Consider the following 23,107-nt stretch of genomic DNA (forward strand, 5'->3'; position numbering starts at 1 on the left):
TCCTAATGTAATAGAGGTTAATTTTTCTTGTTGAAGTTACTTGTGATCATATCATTGATTGTTATTATAAGTAAATCATAAAGTATGTCTCAAAGTCTGTTGAGTATGAAATAACTAAACCAATGAACTACTAAATTCATTTAAAACACTCACAAATACCGCTACTCTACATATTTTCCTACTGTTTATTGCATCATGGCTTTTTATTTTGGTAAGATATGTTTTATCTTATTTTTGCACTAAAGCTCTGAGTTTGTCGCACTATACTATTATAGTATTATGGTATATGTTATATGACATACCGCATAAACCAGAGCAGGAAATGGTGAAGTCTGCGAGGACTCATCTGGCATGTTGCGTGCTGTCTCTTGCAGATGGCGACAGAACGCACGTGCCTCGAGGATCCAGTGAGGCTGGAGCCGTGTGACGGAGGGTTGTCGAGCGTGAAGGAGGAGGTCAAGGTAAGGGCTGGTAATTATCTACATTGGCGTCTTTTCCCTGGGGGGGATCACATAACGGGGATGGCCTTCATTTCCCCCAAAACCAGTTTTTTGAATTCTTACTTAATTGTAAGAAACTCGGAAGTGGGTAGGGCCACGAATTTGAGGGGAATTACAGCGAAAAAAAAATCTTACATCAATATTTATTCATTTTCAGTTTGCTGAAACACACCAATTTTCCCAGACTTCAAGAGGATTTCACATCAAATAAGCAGTTTTCATTTCAAAAACTACGGAAACCTCTTGGAGTTCAAAATATTTTTAAAGAATAAATTGATTTTTTTTTTTTTATTCAGTCAATTTTATTACATTAAAAATTGTGCAAAAAAAATTTGTATTTTGCATATATCTGTTTTCCTGGTCACTCAGGAAGGAATGGTATTATAAAGCTCAAATTATTCTCATTTTAATGAATTTTCATGTGACATGTAATTTGATGGATTGCATTAAAAACAAAAAAAAAATAACATTTCAAATTTTATTTGGTCAAAAAGAGACACTTAAAATAATTTGAAAAATTCTATAATAATTATTTTTTCCCATTTTCAATTCAACTTTTAAATACTATGTAAACTTAGGAATAAAACAGGGTTTGGACAGTATAGCCCAATTAATAAATTTTTTTATAATTAACTCTTCTAAACACAATAATATTAACAGCTATCTCTTAATAGCTAAGTTCATTTACCCCATTAAAACATCTCTGTCCTGTCCTCTGTGTCTGTACACCACTGTTGCCATTACTCAGGTCCTCGGAGCCACTCGGCGCCAATAAACCCGTCTGCTTGCCGCCATTGACTTGCAGAACTCTCCTCTGTGCCTCGCACCTCGCAAGTCACTCGCGCCTCTTCTCATTGCATGCCTCCCCCGCCTTACGTGCACACATCACTCAACCACACTCCACTTGACTTCTACTCTGCTAGACTTCTGTTTCACTCAACTTCTTATTCCGCTCAACTTCTTGCTCCGCTCGACATCTTGCTCCGCTCGACATCTTGCTCCGCTCGACCCTCGGCACTTGTTGCCAGGTGTTATATAGCTCCCCCTCGCCAAGGCCTGTCAGAGTCCCAGGAGCTGCACTGCGCAGCCAGGGACGACGGTCTCTCGGAGACCCTCAGCGCCAGGCGCCCCGGGGGTCAGGGGGCAGAGCCGCCCAGAGACTCGGTGGTGCCCAGGTCTTGGAGAGGGACCGGGCATGTCCAGTTAGACCAACTGTCTGCAGGCTTCGCAACAGTATCATTGAGGGATCGTTATAGGTTCATGAGATATGAGGCATAAAGCAGTGGCATCAGTTGAAGGCAGGTAATTTAGTGGCACCAATTTTTTTTATGAAATTATTTAGTTTTGACTACTCTCTATTTTAAGTACTCACATACCAAGTTATGACTTAGATACATTCTATTTATTAGACTGCTATCCAATTTTAAAAGTCAGAATTTACATAAACTAATGGCTATTTGTGTGTTATTGTTCGCTCTCACTAGGCATGACTGGCTATGGCATATATTTTTGCAATAAAATAAATTACTGGAGAAAAATAATCCCAGCATCATATTAGTACTGTGGCATTTTCTCATCCTTACAGCAAGCTACAACAATTCAGACACCTGTCTGGGAGCAGCCTTAAAAAAATGCTAAATTTTAAAAATTAATTTTTTCTTATTTGGTAACTTTTGCACACATCTGCACAAGGTGATCCAATCAATAAATGTCCTTGCAAACAAATTATTTACAACACTAAACCAATAATTAAGGAAGGTGCCAATCAGAAGAGACTTAATGAAAGTTAAGGAATAACCTTTATTTCAAAAATCTTTTTTTGTGACATTGTGACATTCAGATTTTGAGCATTACAATAAAACCAAATTTTGGATTACATACTTAGCTAACTCATTATGGTATATATAATATACACAATCATTTGTGTAACAATAAGGTCAAATTTACTAATTCAGTTAAAATTATTTTTAACAACATTACTAGAGCTTGAGTTCTCCAAATAAATATGTTACAAAAATATCATAAAACATTTACCTTTTGTACAAGTATTTAATTTTTAATTTGAAATTTGGCCAAAATAAAATCACTGTAAAATTTATTTCTTAACTGTAACATAATTATTCCTCTCTGCAAATTATTAACTTGGTGATACACGTCTAATCAGTGGTGAAGTACTTACAGTGTAATGGGGAAATCTTTGTCAGCTGACAGAAGCTCGTGAATTTTCAATGGCAATTCACAAACTACAGTTTCAGAAGTTCTCTGTAGCAATATGCGTAAATAATAACCAGTAGCTAAACCTGGTTACTGGCCTAAAACAACATGCTCGAGTGCACGTTTCCGCCGATTTCCGCCCGCAGTGCACACCCACAGCAGGGCGTGCTAGTAGCAACCATCGCCTGTGGTTCAGTAGCACTCTCGTAGAAACTGAAGCACATACTTGGCACCACAGTTCCACTTGTTCCTGATAACAAAGGACACACACAGGCGTGCACACAGCAGCTTCGTCAGAGCGAGACTCTGCTCGTACTCCTTCCAGTCGCGAGATGTACCCCCACCACCTGCTCTCTGGTGGCTGGAGGCAACTCAGTCCCGCCACTCACTGGATAAACATCCAGTCTCACACTTATGTTGCTGTTCAATATTTCAGTAAAACGTAAGCCACTTTACGCAATTTAATCAGAATAAAAATGCAACTGAAAGCAAATAAAATTATTTTTTTTTAGTCTTTCCAACTTTTACACAATTTCCCTGAAGGGATAATAAACAGGCTGTAATATGAAAATTAAATTGAAGAACTTTATACTATTCTAAAAAATGAAAAAACAAATACAAAAATAAAATTATTAAAAACTAGCCTAAAATAATTAGTCTGGCGACAGTCCAAAGACCAATCAAGCCGTGGGCCCTCAGTACTGTTTATGACATATTTGAGGGTTTTTGGTCAATTTTCCAGTTCAATACATTTTTTCACCATATAATTAATACCATGTTGTGTTTTACTGCAGCCATTAGATTTGTTTTACGCGAAGTGTCTTTATGACCATTTAACTCCCGGGGCGCCCTGGTGGGTTTCACTTGCAGGGAACAGTGTGGCGGACGGCTCGGACGGCCGTTCTACTGGAGAGAGCAGACGCTCCCAGGTCAGTCTGTGCTCCTCACCTGGAGGGCAGGTTGCTGCTGGTTGTTTCTACTTCTGTGTTGTTCGCAAGGCTCGGTATATTGCAGTTTTCAGGGAAATAATATCTTACGTAGCAAGTTAAAAATTACAATGATATTGGCATTTTTAAAATCATGATATTTTGAATAATTTATGTTAACATGTTTTTATTTCATTACTAAAGGTTATGTGGAATATATTTGTTTTGACAGTCTCATTCTATAACACATACAACATAGTTTGATTAAGCTGTCATCATTTATAGCACGATATTAGGTATTGCCTAAGCTGTTTCACCTTTGACGAATCTTACTTCGCAATTGTATTTTTCAAGATATCTGCTTTGTACCATTAAAAAAAATTAAATAAAAAAACTCCAAGCCATTCTTGTTGATTATGTGAGAGTTAGCAACACTTTAAGACCTAGGTTACTTTGCTTCTAACTCTTACAACTCCTAGGGTCAAAAGAGACTAGTAAAACAAGCCTATTTACGGCCGTCTAAAACGGGGGAGAGGAAGCACAATATTGATAATAAAAAACCTGCAGCAGGTGTTTGTGATGTCTTGTGTTATTGGCGATCCATCTCCGTCAGGTCTTTGCGAAGGCTGGCGAAGTACGGAACACTCTGGTCAGAGGTTATGGCGAAGTGTAACAGTTCGGCACAACTAGAGGTTATTCGTCCAAGCTGACGTAGTGCAGGACTGAGACATCACTAGTGGAAGTTGAAGAACTTTTTCAGATCTCCTTGCTTCAGGTAATGCGAGTCACTCCTCCTAGATTACAAGTCCAGACTTGTACCGTCCCCTCTGCTTCCCGGTTCTGTGTTAATGTGAGAGTATTAGGTGGCATGTTCCACTATAAAAATAACTTGTATAATGGAATTTAACCAGCATTTTTCTTGACTGTTATATATGTACAAGACGTCTAACCCAGAATGGAAAACGGTGATAGGAGGGAAGCTCTCAATTGTTTTAACACATTCGAATAGGCAAACCACTCTTAACATAGTAAAGAGGCTGAGAATTGCATCGACTATGTGGTGTTCGCTTTTTCCTGACTGCCAGAATTAGCAAAAGTTTGTGATGCTTGTAGACAAGAAATGGGAAACCTGAAGTGTTAATGAAGTTACTGACAATTGATATCTTCAGGGAACTAGCCAAGCAGGGTCTTCAGACTCGAAAATAGATCGGGATGTGTTCTTCCGTTTATAAGCTTTCCAAGCTCTCTCATCAGTAAATCAGGGAATTTTTTTGCTAACAAAAATAATGTATGGTACAAAAAATAATGAACAGAAAAATTAATAAAATAAGCACTACAATCCAGCTAAACTTATTAGTGAGTGCCGAGAGTTACAGAAATGAATTACCTCAATCTGAAGATAATGTAATTATAATAACCTCAGAAACTACTTCAATAATTGCACTAGCAGAAATAAAGAGGTTGTGGTACGATGATCTTCACCTGCGGAAAGTTGGCACGAGTGCAAGGTAATGCGTGAGTTCAAAGCCTCGCATCACATGGTTTGTCAAGCCAGAAAACTTCCTTTATAATTCATGTAAATGCTACCGATAAAATAATTAAAATAATTGAAATATAATTAAAAATATAATTGAAATATAATTAAAATAGGTCTGTAGTCCAATCGATATGACATGTGTAAGTTCTTATGAATGACTTAGTATGTGAGTAGGTACTTAAAATATCAATATTTGTACTTTAGTGTAGTAAAAATTAAATAATTTGACAAGAAGGGTGCTGCCTTCAACTCATGCCACTGCTTTATGCGTCATATTTCATGAACCTATAATGATCCCAAAATTATATTAAATGGCTAAAATAAAAACAGTACAAACATTTTTTAAATGTGTTAAATTGTCACTTTTTGAGAACAACCAATTTGAAATATTCCATCTCTTGTTTTTTTTTTTTTTTATAAAGCAACCCCGGTCAAATTTTATCATGAAAGTCCATCAAAAACCTTACAACTGGTACAATTAGATTTCTAACTCCAACCATTCCCAAGTGACAAGTATTTTTGTAAATTTTAATCATTATAGTTAGAGGTTTTTTGCAAATTAACTTTAAACGCAAACTGACAATATTAAATAAAAAAAATTCATTCTTCATTTACTGCTGATATGTTAACTATGAACAAAAGAGGCGGTATGGTAGAATGTCTTGTGTTGATTTTACTTGGAATCGCCCAATTCCACTTCCACTTAAATATCATGCAATCAGGATCAAGTATAGAGGATTATTGATGAACTGAACTAAACCAGGAAGCAAGATTATCAACAGTGTCAGTGTCATCAGGATCTGGGTATTACATGTAGCTCAAAAGTGCAAAAACAGTGATCACTCTCCTTTGTCTGAGCAGTTACATCTTATTTGCTTTGAGCAGAAAACAGTGATGTTTTCAGTTGCCTAGAACCTTTGATGAAACATGAATTCCCCGAAGTACCCTCCGTAAAATGAGAAATTTGACTATCTAAATACTCACAGAAACATAGGCCAGACTCACATTAAAAAATACGCCAGTACAAACTGATAACTCCACCAGGAATTACCATCAAATTTTTCTCTTAGCTTACGGAAGGGTACGCAAAAAACTAATTAAATTTAACAATTCTTGCCTACATTCCGAACTGTTTGCCTCTACATGAGTCGAGATACGTCATAAAATGAATGCAACGCAAATAAATCCACAAGTATGCAAAAAATTTAAACTAATTTAATGCAAAACGTAATATAACCAGTATTTTAAAGAGTATCTTCAGTTTTAAGTGTTCCTATCTTATAGTTCACCTAAACTGAAAAGTCAGCTAGTGTAATTATGTAAATTATTAAATGTACTTAATAATTCCAGTTTCTCTAGCCTTCCTCTATCAGTTTTAAGAATTGTTTCTAGAAGTTTGTGTCTGAAAGTCAAAATTACAGTGTGTCAAAAGTATGTTAAATGCTAATTTCGTTGCTAGACCTGGTAATGACGTGTAAACAAATTCCAATGTAATATTTATATTTGCGTGTAAGGTTTTGTGCAGACGGTGACAATATACTTCGACAGGCACAATATCACACTTTATATAAATATCTTAACTAAAATAGTTTGTTAAAATACAGATGGAATTTGTTATTATTCTCGACTTCAACGATTCTACCAATTCTTTCATTAGAGTAAGTTATCTTTAGGTTAAAATGTTAATCAATTGTGTGTTATTTATTTTAAAACTAGCTTCAGTCCGCAGAGCGGGTACGTAACTTGCAGTACCCGTCAAACAAAATAGCAACATGTTCTTTCAATAGCAAGTTCCATCCATACTATCTTATATTATTAGGTTCGGGATCGCGATTCCGTAATTTAAATGATAAATCTAAAGATGAACAAGTACACGGTCTTTCTATACAAAGAATACGTTTGATAACAAAAAAATTCTAGTTCGGTGAAAATGTTCGTCTTGTTTAAATCGTCGTTAGTGAAGATACTTGTTTAATCAGCGAATCTTCGGGTGATGGGGTAAGGGACCAAACCTTGCTGCAGAATACCCACGAGACGTGTAGGTTCTCGGAGGATCCTTGGTTCGCCTCAGTCAGGACTGCGAACTTGGTGTTGCTCCTCCGGTCTCTAGCGGGCGGCAGGAATACGCGCCGTCACGACTCCATCCTTCGGGCTGCGGGCGGAAACTGAGCTGGACTGCACGACGGTCATCCTTCCCGGGCTCGAACTGCAACTTTTCATTATTCGACTGAATTCTTCTTTCTTCAGGATGATCAACGACATCTATTCTTCGTAGTTTCAATGCAATTTATATTCATTAGACGCTCTCTTGAAATCTGGATATTCGTCGCTCTCTCTTCTTAAATAATGGTTTGAATTCTTGACGTTTGAGTTTTATCTTCGTTGATTCAAATTAGTAATTCCCTCGAAATCTGATTCAATATTAGCATTAATAAGCATTTTCAATTCTTCTAGGAATAGTCAAATTATCAATTAAGGTCGAAATCGTTGCGTTTTTAGATGTTGCCTTCATCGAGTCTCAATTTGTTCTAAAGAATCTTTTTTCCCGTTACTAATAAACGACTCTCTTAAAGTTGTTGATAAAACAAAACTATTAAAATTACTGCCAATTACTGTCGTTGTTCATCTTTAAATTAATATTAGTTTCAAAAAATACTGCTATACTAGCTTTGACAATTATTTAAAATAAAATTAACATAGAGTAATACCTGTACAAAACGATAACCAAAGAACTTTAAATTTGAATTACTCATAGATGACAAATGTAAACATGCGGAATAAAGTGTAATTAAACAAAATAAATACTAAGGAAATTAAATATTTACTTTCTATAAAGGGTAAATATTGCCTTTATAGAATTGCCCCTTTCAGAAATGTTCATAATGGCAATTATTCATGACGACATGATGACATTTCTCACAACTTAACTTGAAGTGTCCTTTCACTTTCGACTATCAAATGTTCGATACTATCGAAAACTAATCACCAATTAGTTATTTCATGTACACACACTAAACCGTAATCTGACAATAACAAAGGATACACCTATACGTTAATATTTACAACAAAATATACTTATCAACAAATAGTGTATTGTAACCGTCTGTGATGTATTAACATATTTACAGGAATTTACGTTACAACAGGTGTGTAATATTCCCTGAGCTGTGTGATATTGTAGCAACCTACTACTTGATTAGTAACTCTATCTGAGATTTCATAACAATTGTTTCTAATTATTTTCGTGACAATATAAGGTCCTTCGAAAAGTAGAAATAATTTCTTTGTGACAAATCTCCAAAACTGACTACTAGGGTTCGTTCTTTTGAGAACGAGATCTCCAGATTTAAAATTCATGTTTCTCAATGTTTTCTGTTGCTTCTTACGAATTCTGGCCGCCGATGTCAGTTTGGCTTTGACCATTTCTTCCGTCTCCTTTCTTATTTCATTTAATTCTATCTGCTCTTCGTTGGAAATTTCTCTATTCAACTTAGGTAATATGAATTCGGGAATGATTATTGATTTGTTTCCCGTCAGAGTTTCAAATGGGGTAATCGTAGTTGAACTATGCACAGTATGATTAAGTACACATTCAATGAATGGTAACTTATTTCTCCAACTCTGCTGGGCATCATGACAAAACGTACGTAACATATTGCCTAAAGTTCACATTTGTCGTTCTACTGGGTTACTTTGCGGATGTCGAATTGAAGACATGGTTGGGGTAATATTCAACCCTCTTAATCCTTCCTGCCATTTTCGACTGACAAACTGGGTAGCATGGTCCGATATAATGGTTTCGATATGCCCTATTTCGGCTTCAAACAATTTAACTTTATTGTAAACTATGTTACCTGTGGCGTTGACGATAGGGTAAAGTTTTGTAAATTTTGAAAATATATCTAACATTACGAAAATGTATTTAACTCCAGCTGTGGATCTGGGTAGTGGTCCCAACACATCCACAGATACCAGTCGTAAGGGCTTGTCTGGAATTATGTGTTGTGTTTCGCCAATTAAGTTTTTATGCAAATGCTTGGCCTTTTGACACAGATCACAGGAGCGGGTAATTGCAGCTATCTTTTTAGATAAATTGGGACAATAAATCTGCCTGCTTAATGAAGACAGTAGTTTCTTTGATCCAATGTGTGCGCAGTTTGAGTGAATTTCCCAAATCATAGTGTTTATCACCGCTTCTGGTACCACGGGTTTCCAAATACTTTCAAACTTCGAATTTGATCCGTTTTGGTAAAACAACGTTACTTCACTAGATAAACAATATTTATTGTGTATTTGGTGTGTAGGTTCTAGACATCTTAATTTTTCCGTTATCTTTCGACAAAAGTTATCTTCACTTTGTAATACTGGCAAATCTCTAAAAATGTTCCTGATAATCACATTATTATTAATCTGTTGTGCCATCATATTCGCCACTAAAAATTCTTTAGGATTACTTTTTGCGGAGAATTCGTTAGATAATCCATCCGGTATTCTACTCAGGAAATCCGCAACAACGTTTTCCTTGCCTTTAATATGACAGATTTCTATATCATACTCCTGCATAAGTAAACACCATCTAGTTAGCCTGCTTCCGAATATTTTGCCAGTTTTTAAACACATTAACGCCTGATGGTCCGTTAATAGTTTAATGTGCTCTCCTAATAGTAGATCTCGAAATTTCTGTAATGACCAGATGATTGCCAATGTTTCTCTTTCCGTGACGGTATAGTTTCTTTCTGCCGTATTCAGGGTTCTGCTTGCCATTGCAACCGTTCGTTCTACACCTTCGTCATCAATCTGAGCTAATTTAGAACCTAATGCATACGCAGAAGCATCTGTATATAATAAAAATTCTCGACCTAACATAGGGTGGTGTATTATCTGCTCCTTCATAAATATTCGTTTCAGATTTTCGAAAGCTTCCTCCTCTTCATCACCCCATTTCCATATTTTATTTTTCTTTTGCAAATCAAATAGAGGTACTGCTATCTTGGCTACCTGGTCACTATAGTTACGATAAAAACCGATGACCCCGAGAAAAGTTCTCAATTGCTTCACATTCTTTGGCGCTGGAAATTTGGTAATATTTTGTAATTTATCAGGAGCTGTCTTGATACCAGTGGGAGACAGTATGTGTCCTAGAAAAGGAACCTCTTGCCTGCAGAATAAAGATTTCTTCAATTTTACCGTCATGCCGGCATCACGCAACTTGGTTAAAACTATACTGATATGTTCGACGTGCTCTTCGAAAGTAGACGACGTAATCAATATGTCGTCGACATACGCTCTGGCAAAGTCTTTACATTCTGGTCCTAGAGTTTTGTCCAAACATCTGGTAAACTCGGCCACCGCATTACATAAACCGAAAGGCATGACCTTGAAAACGTATTGATGATTATTGAACAGGAATGACGTATATTTCTGCGAATCCTCTCTCAACGGAATTTGCCAGTATCCAGCCGACAGATCTAATGTGGTAAGAAATTTTACTCCTTGGTATAAACGCAAGATATCGTTGGTCGACCTTGGACTCTCCCTATCACGCACGGTGATCTTATTAATCTCTCTCGCGTCCAGGCACAAACGTACCGAACCATCCTTTTTCCTAACACATAGAATTGCGTTGGTATATGGACTAGGTGCTCTCTTTATCACATTCCAGTCTAGCATAAGTTTCAAATATTCTTGTGCTTCATTTAGATATCGGGCCGGTATTGGATATGTTTTCTTATGAAAAGGTTCGCCTCGTTTTACTTCTATGCTGGCTTGATATATTTTATTTAAGCCTGGCTTATCAGAAAAAATGTCTCGATAAGAGTTCAACACTCCGAAAAGGGATTCTTTGTCATGTTCGTTAATTATTGTGATTCCTTTAACGGCCTCATTCAAATCATTTTCTGTAGCATTTAAATTCTCCAGATTACTCGTGCATATAAATGCATACGGGTCTTCCCTACGAATAAGTGCTACGCATTTGTCTGTAATTTGCCAATTTTCAGTAGTCGTTGGTTTTTCTATTTCATCCATGGCCGTAACCATCCATCCGCTGAAATCCAATATTATTTTACTTGTGGTAGGAAAATCTACTCCTAAAATAATAGGTTTGGCTAACCCTTTGACAATTAATACGGGTACATGTTTCTTATTTCCCAATCCTTCTATCTCCAATAAGGTCTGTTTGTTTATAATGGGACTAGCCCTAGAAGTTACTCCTAAAATTTTCAAACTGGGTACAGGCATTAGTGGTAATTTGACTCCAGTAGATTCTATCATATTGACGCAATCTTCACTGATACACGATATTTCCGCACCACTGTCTAATAATATAGGTGTTTTAACTCCATTCACTGAAAGTGTAATTTCCGGACATAAAGCTGCTTTGCAATGTTCGGTGTTTTCGCTTGGTTCGCTAAGTAAAAACTCTCTTTCATTTTCTTTTAATAGTATGGTATTAATTCTCTTCGTAATTATACTCGTATCATGAATCTTCGACGTAGTGTTAGCCCCTTTCATTTCATCATTACGGAATGACGTACGGAGCCGTTTTTCGTCATTCCTACTTAGTTTCCCTCATTACCGACAAAACCTTTTCTATGATTTGGTAACCATGTTGTCGCTAAATTTTCGTTATTCTGAGGTGACGAAAACGCCTGCGTTTCTCCTTGCATTACTTCGGTCCCTCCATTTGCTTGCCTCGGCGTCCATTTTGTGTTATTACTGTCTTCCCTCGGTGGAATAGAATAATGTGTATTTCCTCCTTGTTTAATCTTATAGTTTACACTCGTAAATTCATTATCCCTCTGCGATGGTATAAACGTTCTAGCATCGACTCTATATGAATTAGGTGCTGTTTCCTCAGAACTTATAAATTGGTTATCTGCGTGTTCTGAATGTAATTGTTTGGATTTAAACCAAACTGCCCCTTCCTGACGTGGACTATCTTGTCGTTCCGGTTCTCGGCTATCTTGTCTCTTTCCGTTTTGATTTTCGTATCTTCGTCGGTTCCAGTAATTGTTATACCGACGTCGCCCCTGATAACTATTATTGTGCCAGTTATCATTAGAGTATTTAACGTGTAACGAATTAACTTGCGGTGGTTTTGGTCCGTGGTTCTGTTCGTCTTTCCTATTTCTCCAATTCTGATATAACGGTGCCGACTGACTTGCGTTCTTACGTTCGCTAAATTCCTTTTGATTGTGAGAATGATCTAATTTTTCTAGTCTATCGTATGTTAACAGTTGTTCTTTAAAGTCAACTATACCGTTATACTGACGTCCTGTCAATTGCAACTGATATTTTAACGGCAATTGAGATAGTATCATGGCAATGAATTCCTCATCTTCCATATTACAATCTAAATATCTTGTTCTTTCATACATATCACTGATATGGGATTCTAAATTTTGAAATTTCTTGTTCTCGAATTTCTCTGAGTGTAGTTGAATCCTGAGATTACTTTGAATTCTGATACTCCAAAATTGTTGCAAGAATAAATTCTCGAAATTACTAAAATTGGTGACAGTGTCTCTGAGTAATTCCCACCAAAAATACGCAGTGTTTTTTAAACAATGACTAACGCATTTCAACTTCTCTCCATCTGAAAGATTAAATACCATACAATATTCTTCAAATTGTTTCAAAAATCTTTTCGGATTTTCTGTACTCTTTCCAGTATATGTTGGCACATTATCTAACCATTTTCTGGCAGGGTGGTGTAATGTTAAAATAGGGTCAGTGGTCATTGGTAAAATATTTCTATTGGAAGTGTTTGGTTCAGTGTTGATATCTGTAGAACTAGCTACACTAACGGTTTCCTTGTTGCTAATACGTAATTCATTAGTGTTTTGTCCCATTTCCTTTTCTACGTCACTTAACCTAAGTTCTACCCTATTTACTTTACCTTCCAGATTCTTTTGTAACTGATCTAGTTCCTTTTGAATTATTGTAACTGTATTTTCCTTACATTTATTTTGATGTTCATGTAAAGTATTATTAATGTTAGCTTGTATGCGAGGTATGGCATTTTCTACTGTTTCTAATCGTGTTTCCACTACAGAAAAGCTTTGTTCCATTTGTTGTTGTGTTTGTGTTACCTCTGCTCGAATTTGATCAGTTTCTGCTGCAATCTTATTCAAAGCAGTATTTAAAATTTTGGCAATATTATCTAACCTAGTACTCTGTTCCTGGTTTTCACGTTCGCGTTCTTGTTTCTCTTTACGTTCGCGTTCTTGTTCTTTACGTTCGCGTTCCTGTTTTTCACGTTCGCGTTCTTGTTTATCTTTACGTTCGCGTTCTTGTTCTTTACGTTCGCGTTCCTGTTTTTCACGTTCGCGTTCTTGTTTTTCCTTACGCTCGCGTTTCTGTTCTTTACGTTCGCGTTCCTGTTTTTCACGTTCGCGTTCTTGTTTTTCCTTACGCTCGTGTTCCTGTTCTTTACGTTCGCGTTCCTGTTTCTCTTGTTGTATGAATTTGAACAATTGCTCTATAGTAGTGGTTTGCGATTCTTTTACCTCGGATGCTATTTCTTCCTCCTGTCGCGGCTGATGTTCGTTCGATGTGTTCACCTCGCTCGGGATTCCTGAACTAGTGCTTGCTTCCATTTCTTCGGTCACTAACCTCACCTCGTCAGCTACGTCTGAACTAGAACTGCTACCGATATTATCCTTGTTTCCTCTGAGGAAGTACGTTGTCCTATTTTCTTCTGCTGCCATGGCGTTAACTGCAAGTTTACCGTTACTCGAGCTTCAACGTTGGGCGCCAAAAACTGAAGAGTATGTTCAGTTTTAAGTGTTCCTATCTTATAGTTCACCTAAACTGAAAAGTCAGCTAGTGTAATTATGTAAATTATTAAATGTACTTAATAATTCCAGTTTCTCTAGCCTTCCTCTATCAGTTTTAAGAATTGTTTCTAGAAGTTTGTGTCTGAAAGTCAAAATTACAGTGTGTCAAAAGTATGTTAAATGCTAATTTCGTTGCTAGACCTGGTAATGACGTGTAAACAAATTCCAATGTAATATTTATATTTGCGTGTAAGGTTTTGTGCAGACGGTGACAATATACTTCGACAGGCACAATATCACACTTTATATAAATATCTTAACTAAAATAGTTTATGTTAAAATACAGATGGAATTTGTTATTATTCTCGACTTCAACGATTCTACCAATTCTTTCATTAGAGTAAGTTATCTTTAGGTTAAAATGTTAATCAATTGTGTGTTATTTATTTTAAAACTAGCTTCAGTCCGCAGAGCGGGTACGTAACTTGCAGTACCCGTCAAACAAAATAGCAACATGTTCTTTCAATAGCAAGTTCCATCCATACTATCTTATATTATTAGGTTCGGGATCGCGATTCCGTAATTTAAATGATAAATCTAAAGATGAACAAGTACACGGTCTTTCTATACAAAGAATACGTTTGATAACAAAAAAATTCTAGTTCGGTGAAAATGTTCGTCTTGTTTAAATCGTCGTTAGTGAAGATACTTGTTTAATCAGCGAATCTTCGGGTGATGGGGTAAGGGACCAAACCTTGCTGCAGAATACCCACGAGACGTGTAGGTTCTCGGAGGATCCTTGGTTCGCCTCAGTCAGGACTGCGAACTTGGTGTTGCTCCTCCGGTCTCTAGCGGGCGGCAGGAATACGCGCCGTCACGACTCCATCCTTCGGGCTGTGGTCGGGAACTGAGCTGGACTGCACGACTGTCATCCTTCCCGGGCTCGAACTGTGACTTTTCATTATTCGACTGAATTCTTCTTTCTTCAGGATGATCAACAGCATCTATTCTTCGCAGTTTCAAAGCAATTTATATTCATTAGACGCTCTCTTGAAATCTGGATATTCGTCGCTCTCTCTTCTTAAATAATGGTTTGAATTCTTGACGTTTGAGTTTTATCTTCGTTGATTCAAATTAGTAATTCCCTCGAAATCTGATTCAATATTAGCATTAATAAGCATTTTCAATTCTTCTAGGAATAGTCAAATTATCAATTAAGGTCGAAATCGTTGCGTTTTTAGATGTTGCCTTCATCGAGTCTCAATTTGTTCTAAAGAATCTTTTTTCCCGTTACTAATAAACGACTCTCTTAAAGTTGTTGATAAAACAAAACTATTAAAATTACTGCCAATTACTGTCGTTCATCTTTAAAGTAATATTAGTTTCAAAAAATACTGCTATACTAGCTTTGACAATTATTTAAAATAAAATTAACATAGAGTAATACCTGTACAAAACGATAACCAAAGAACTTTAAATTTGAATTACTCATAGATGACAAATGTAAACATGCGGAATAAAGTGTAATTAAACAAAATAAATACTAAGGAAATTAAATATTTACTTTCTATAAAGGGTAAATATTGCCTTTATAATTTATAGTTTCAATCTCGTTTTCTTCTTTAAAAATAACAAACTAAACAATTTTCATAATTGAAATAAAACCACACTTGACAAAACTACAATGAAAAACTAACCTAGTTAACATGGCACTCATAAAATACTTATATAAATATACCAGTGCTGATAAAGTACTTACATGATTATACCACTTGAACTGTAAACCTTTTTAAGATAATTAAAATATCATAACATTGCACTCCTGTCTCAAACCATCAAAGCCCTACAAAATGTTACACCAGACCCAACTTCACTAGCATGAGTCTCCATGTAGTTATTCAAAAATGTATTGATTGAAAACAAAACTGGAGTAACCATTGAAGCAGTAGGTATTCTTTCTTCAGAGAGTTCTACTGTGGCTTCATGCAATGGTTAAAGAATTTTTATGTAACTTTCAACAAGCAGCCATCACTCACACTAAGATTGTCTACGTTCTCCTCTGCCAGATGACGCGTGAGAACAGGTTTGTTTTTTGGTAGTCTTTCAAGCATTAGATACTCAGAATTCCATCTCGTCATGCAGTCTTGAATTAATTCTAGACAGTCTAGTCCCATTTCTGTTTGAATTTTGAGAAATGCAGACGTTGCTGATGCACTGTGCTTATAGTAACCTACAATACCACTGGTCTTTTTTATCATAGCCCCCATTCCTTCATGAGACTTTTTAGCATCTCCAAGAGCAAGCTGCAAATTATGAGCAAAACACTGCAAATGTGTCAGAGGTGCTTTGCAAAGACTAGACCCCAGCTTGATGTTTCTTGCATTGTCAGTAATAAGAAACAAAGGAATTCTAGCACTGATGTTATTTAAGATGTTCCACTCATTCAAAATATCAGTAATTTTGTCACCTATTGCTAATGCTATGTGGCTCTCAGGAAAACTAACACATCCAAGACAGTATTTTAAAAGAGTGAAGTTACTGACGAAATGACAAGTCAATGCCAAGAAAGCATCGTCACTACGTGATGTCCATAGGTCACAAGTAAATGACATCGACTCAACTTTGGCAATTACTTGAGAAAGTTCCTCAGAGATTTTCGATTTTACAGAAGCAAACAAGTTTGGAATTTCGTTTCTAGAGAATGTGGTTCGGGAAGGTACTTTTTCACAATGGTTGAGATGACTGCATGTGCTTCTGGAAATGTCTATTTTCTACAACACTGTACGGCAGCATGGAATCGGCCAACCACTCAGCAATGTTCTTTGTAATGATTTTTGCTTTTGGATGATGAGAAGGCCACTGGAAGGTATCTTCAATCCGTTGTGGTTTTGATGGACCTGGTTGTGAAGAATTTGCCGTAACGGGCCGTGAACTTAACAATTCTTGCAGTGTCTCATATTCCAACTTTACAGTTGGATGTTGAGTCAAGTGCCTTATGAGACCCGATGTGCTGCCGTAGCTTGTTTTCAGAGTTTTATTGCATGTCTTGCATTCAGCACTAAGTTTGTTATTGCTTCGATCAAAGTAGTTCCAAATACACGTCTTTTTTTCAGCCATGTTTACTAAACAACTAAACAAAACAACCAACATGTAACGTGAACTAAATGACAAAATAATATTACTACGTGCCCATGTAAAATTCCCCTAATATTGTGGACCTCAAATGATAATCAGAAAAGTAAATTATTCAATTTAATCTTATTTTCACCATTTACGTGTCATAAAAAACTGATGGTGCTGCCATCTCCTGTGGGCTGTAGCGTAACCCCGCCTCTAAGTGACGCACTGGCCAATCGCAGCTGTCCCTGATAATTACGTCACTGTTTTTTGTCTTGCATTTTTGATGAAACTATTTTAGACGTTGTAATACGATTTCATTTCGGTAAACAGAAACATTAATACAAATATAAAATTACGAAATGTGCAATATACACGTGATTTGCCAATAATGCGGCAAACTATTAAAGTAATGTCTCGTTCAGTGTTGTGTTTCAGTCCGACTGCTTATTTAAATAAGTTATGTAAGTTTAGAAGATCGTGATGTATATCATTTTCCGGGATTTTTTTTCCCCGTGGATATACGATGACAAAAAATAATTTCATTAATAAACGTGTTATCTTTATTAAACCGTTAAGAAATCTCTTTATTTTTCCTTTTATTGTAGGCCAAACGGGCCGTTGTCACAAATATAATTTTATTCCTGAAAATGCTGGGAAAAATATTATTCCCTCCCGAAGGGAAATAAAGCAATGCCCCCCTGAAACATTTCCCGAAATTCGGGATCCGCACACCACTCGATAATACACTATAATGAATACTAATATTTTGCACAGAATTTTGGCACTGAAAAACTGAAAGGAATACTTTTGTATCAGATTTTGAGTCATAAACGTTCACAGTAAGTTAGTATTATAAATCCTTGTCAGTGTAATAAATAGTAATGATGAAACAAAAGACAACCCCACAAGGATTGTCTTTCTCAAAAAATTGGACAAACCAAAAAAAAATTTGGATTTGATGTAATGTTACTGATCCCAACATGGCAATAAAATAAATGACAAAAGAAGTTGACAAAGAAGAGAATACAAATATTGAGTATAGTTGTTGATTCTTGTTAGGTAATGAAATATGCCTAGTTAAATTCTCATGCTAGTAATAAAACATATTTTTAAAGCTAAGACTATAACTCTAGATGCATGTGTATGGAGGTATCGTAACCATGACCATGGCTGGGCACAGCGTCTAGTTGAAGATGGTGTCTTGAGTGGACAGCTGGAAGGAGCAGTCTCACTTGCAGGCAGTGACTGACTGTTGCAGAGTGAAGACGAGGCAGATTGGAGTACTGCTCCAGCCATGACTGTGACAGGGCCCAGCATCAAGGTGAAGGAGGAAATGACCTTTGAAGATGGCGTATTGATCGGACAGCTGGAAGGAACTTTGTCACTTGCAGGTTGTAACTATTTTTTTTTTCCTTACCCAAGTCGTTAATTATAGAGGCTGTTTGCCCAGCATTAAGAATAACATATGACTATGTGTGTGAGGTGTGCTGTGTAGGCAAAACATTATTACAATATAAACTTTAACCTTGAATATATAGACACTCAGTTCCTAACGTAGGAATTGAGGACATAGCTGCTCACCCGAGGCTGTTTGTAGTGGACGCCACCACGTGAGTGGGCACGTGGACCCGGCTGAGACTCCCGGTCAGGGCGTTACGTGGCCCGTGTGAGGCGAGATATTAGTCCTCTAATTAATCGAGCTAATTTATTAAGGTATGGCCTGCTCTAAGCATTTGGCATGCCACGCTGATCAGCATACACGCCAGAACAAAACCGTTATTATTATTATATGATCCCGCGCCAAGGGTTATTTTTTAAGGAAGACACAACACTCTTATAATTTATACAATCCCTCATCTGGGCTCAGAACCTTAAATATATATTATAACTTAAATAATAATTGTTGTTATTGGTTTCTAGTGACGTCGCAATGGCGCTAAGCGCACGTCTACATATGTCGGCGTACGAATGCCGGGAAGGAGGGAACTGGACAGTGGAGTGGGACCAGGCTTAGGGGCGAAGCCCCGGCTGACGTCAGAATATAGACTCACCACCTGCACTTCAGTGGACCGTAATGTAAACATAGGTACTTATTACAGGCTGTCTGAAATAAAATCATAAATTATTAGTTTGGTTTGTTATTAATTTTTTATGATTAATGGCTATATTGAATGGTTTGTAAGTAAAGTAGAAGCAGAAAAAGTAACAAGGCTTAAGTCTGGTTCTCCAAAAAAAAAAAATTCATAATGAAAATGGCCTTTGAAAAATTGGTTTCTTTATTAGTAGTTAACATAATTTTGCTGTTTACAACCATGGCATATTATTTCCATTTTTTGCAGGTGATTCCATTTGGGATATTTTTATAATGTTTATAGGTAATTTCACTGTCTGATATCTGTGATAGTTTGACCGATACTAACCTGGTGTTGAACCAGATAATTCACATACTGTTTAACTTGGCTGGTATATGCTTCAGACATCTGGTGGGGGTTGGTTCAAGGAGCTGGACAAATGGAAGATCCCCGACCAGGATAGCCACTGCGCACTTAACAACAGGCGGTGATAAAAGCAAAACTGATGGCAACAAAATTTACAAATTATTAATAAATAATTTTAGTTATGAAGTTAGGATGCTGGTTCCACTTACCAAATAATGTAGGGGTATCCAGGGCCCTGGTGCATAAAATATACAAGTCTACAATTTACAAATCAATCACGTGTAGCTTGTGAAAATTCCAATAATTCTGTTTCATAAAGTACAAGTTGCAAGCTACAAACTACAAGTGTTTTTACAATTTACAAGTGTTTTTCTGCAAGTAAAAAATTTATAGCATTTCGTAAACCAAATTTCACAAGTAAATACTTGTAGCAAACCCCTAAGTTTCTACAAGCATTCTGAGTTTTGTAAATCTACCTTCGAGTTGAAAGTAGAGGTTAAAAACCTTTCTGCTGAATGGGAATCTCTTTTGAATTAGTACTTTTATTAGTACAAACAATAGACATTGTTTTTACTGACTCAGATGAAGAAATATAAGTTGAGGTTAGAAGGCAAAGGACTTTCAAGGAGAGAATAAATATGAACTTTGTCACATACTATGAATACAATGAATGTTTTAGGATGAGTTCACAAAAATTAGAAGAACTTCTGCAAGAAATAGGTCATTGATGGCAGCATCCGACAAAAAGAAACAAAGCATTAACTTCAAAGCAGCAGCTGTGTATAACACTCCATTGGTTAGGAAATGGAGGGCAATTACATGCTGTAGGTGATATGCATGGTGTTTGTGCAGCAAGTGTTTCCAGAGTTATTCACAGAGTTGTTGATGCTGTGATTGAAATAAAGATCGATGAAGTTGTAAAATGGCCAGTAGATGTTTACCATTTAGCTGCAAAATTTAACGACGCAGCAGGGATGCCTCAAGTCGTAGGCATAGTTGATGGAACATTAATTGATATTGATGCACCTCATGAAAATTTGTGGACAGATATGGAAGACATTCCATAAATTGCATGGTGGTCTGTGGACCAGCTCATGTTTTACTACGTAAGTGCCAACTGGCCTGGTAGTGTACATGATGCAAGGGTTTTGAGAAACAGCACATTTTGTCACCGAATGGATGGTGGGTGGCGACCCTTTCCGAACGCTATAATACTTGGAGATTCAGGATACCCTTTGAAGGAATGGCTTATTACTCCTGTTGCAAACGTCACAAATCATCCCTTAATCATCAAATCATCCAGAAGGTATGTATGTAGAATGTTCCTTTGGCATACTAAAAGAAAAAATTTCCTTGCCTTAATTACTTACGTGTTAGTCCAACATATGCAGCCAACGTTTTTAAGTGCTGTACTACATTGTGCAATGTATCAAGAAACTCTGATGAAGAAGCATGCATTTAGTTACAAGATGAAGTTGAATATGGTGCTAATGAAGAACATCCTGCTCCACGGATTGGGGCACAGTTAAGGTTACAACAGTTAATAAACCATTTTCGCTAGATGGCTTCGGGAGCTTTTTGGAAGGAAAAATTTTTTTTCATCTGTTTCATGGAAAGGAATTTAAAAAATGGTAACAGGCTGAAATACATTTAAATGCAGAAAAACTATACAGACTTAATTAATGCAGAACAATTTTGGTATGATTATTCATAAGATTCAACAGTTTGTCGCGGCCTCGTCTCTGATGAAGATGTGGAAACGGGTGGACGTCGCTCGGTCGTTCGGTAGTCGAGGTGTTTGCCCGGCGCCAGCTCTTGGGTAGAGCAGCCTCACACTCTGAGGCTTGTGGACCGTTCGGCCCAGTGCAGCTGACCGAGGACGTGCTTGCGCGGAACGGGCCTTCGGGGACGGTGATTGCTCACCCCGCTCGGCATCACCACGGATTAAGAGAGTGTATAGGTGGGGGTGAAAACCCCCGGGGTTGCAGTGCGCCCAGGTGTCACTGCCGAAGAGCTCCTGCAGGCGTGCTGCCAGCCGGGCAGAGATGGGTCCCGCAGCTGGTTCCCTCGACGACTAGAGTTGCCTTCCGCCAGGTGCTGCGGCCGGAACGCTGCCTCATCCAGCCCGCGGTCTCGCCAGAAGTCGCTAGCGGAAGGTTAGAAGTAGGAGATAGGGATGCCCGCAGTCTCACGAAGAGTCGCTAGCGGATGGGTACAAGAGAGAGAGAGAGAGAGAGAAGAGAAGCCTGCGGTCTCACTAGGAGTCACTAGCGGAGAAGGAGAAGGAGAGAGAGAGAAGTAAACTAATAATATCACTATTTATCGTCTAGGCCGCCCGCGCGCCCTCCAGCAGGCAGATGATGCCTCCTCTCCTAGTGGTTGAGAGCGTCAGGGCCGGCCTGGGTCGCCCCTCACCGGTGTGTCCAGTTCGCAGCCTGTCGTAATCTGCCAGGTGCAGTGGTGCCGGCGTTCACATTTCCATATTTTGCAACACTAATTTTTATATGGTGAAGTAAAGTTGCTTACAATTACAAGTAAAAATTAGTTGTCTGTAAAGTCGGTTTACGGACGATAGTTTAACGTGACAACGTCATAACAAAATATTGATGAAATGATTGATCCAGAAGAAAAAGAAATATCATATTCGGCCTGACACTGAGCCGTAATAGGTTTTTGCAACCAAACCATTTAGGCATTAAAAATATTATATTCTTTAAGGAATTTATTTTTATTTTTTCTATCTTTTTGTCCGACACCGCGACCCGTCACCGGGTCTGACAGCCGCGAACCACGCCATGTACGCGGGAGCTGACGTAACCATCACCATGGAGGAGCCCTGCGACCGCTGCGGAAAACCATACACCAACAACAGCTGCGCTGGTGAGTACCCTCATATATGCTGCACATTTCATTTTCCGCACTTAAAGGCAGAGAGCAATCTCCGAGCCCCGACAGGCCCTCTGTGCGCCACGAACAGGTGTCCGGGCCGCCATGATGAAGTAGCACATTGTCAACAGTGTGGGACTATCAGGCACTGCGCATGTGCGGACGCACTCGAGTTTGTAAACTTCCGCAACGGACTTTACCTATGTGTCGAGTGCGAAGAACGCACACGTAGGCGACAGAGTGGCTCCCTGGCCTTAGTGCACCGCCCCCCTAGCGGTCCTGTCACTCTCCCAGAGTTCACGGGCCACGCCCACGACGACCCGCGTTTATTCCTAAGTACCTGTGAAGAGAAACTAACCCGGCACAACACAGCGCCCGAAGACAGGATGGAGCGGGTTAGCGGACAGCTGTGAGGGGAAGCACGCACTTAGTGGTCTCAGGTGGGAGGATACGATGTGGGCTGGGAAGACTTCTCACGTCGGTTGGAGGCTCGGTTCAACGACGCCCAACCCTGCAAACTCAGGAGGCAGTGCAACCAGAGGACGCGCAAGTATTCATTCCGTACGTAGAACAGCCGCGTCCGAGAGATAACTACCGGCCTTACACTCCGCCCCGTGGGAGGGGGGGGAGCGTCACAAACCAGCCTGCCCAGCCAGGCCACACAACAACCGCAACTTGAGGAGCGCCGCGGCGGACCACAGGGTGC

General features: G+C 38.1%; 1 protein-coding gene across 11 annotated transcripts in view; it reads left to right on the top strand.

Annotated features, from left to right (window-relative positions):
- Positions 1-23,107, top strand: part of LOC134540487 (gastrula zinc finger protein XlCGF26.1-like) — a 206,645-nt gene that overhangs the window by 8,919 nt on the left and 174,619 nt on the right. For 8 of the 11 annotated variants that reach the window (XM_063383278.1, XM_063383282.1, XM_063383287.1 and 5 more), the window contains exons 2-3: positions 375-461; positions 18,336-18,468. In XM_063383278.1, the coding sequence (XP_063239348.1) occupies positions 375-461; positions 18,336-18,468 (220 nt within the window). Of the gene's footprint in view, positions 1-374; positions 462-18,319; positions 22,396-23,107 lie in introns of all 11 variants that reach the window. The other 3 variants (XM_063383284.1, XM_063383283.1, XM_063383285.1) reach the window with 3 other exon arrangements.

The sequence above is a fragment of the Bacillus rossius genome, chromosome 16 (genome assembly GCF_032445375.1).
Source record: "Bacillus rossius redtenbacheri isolate Brsri chromosome 16, Brsri_v3, whole genome shotgun sequence".
NCBI lineage: Eukaryota > Metazoa > Arthropoda > Insecta > Phasmatodea > Bacillidae > Bacillus > Bacillus rossius.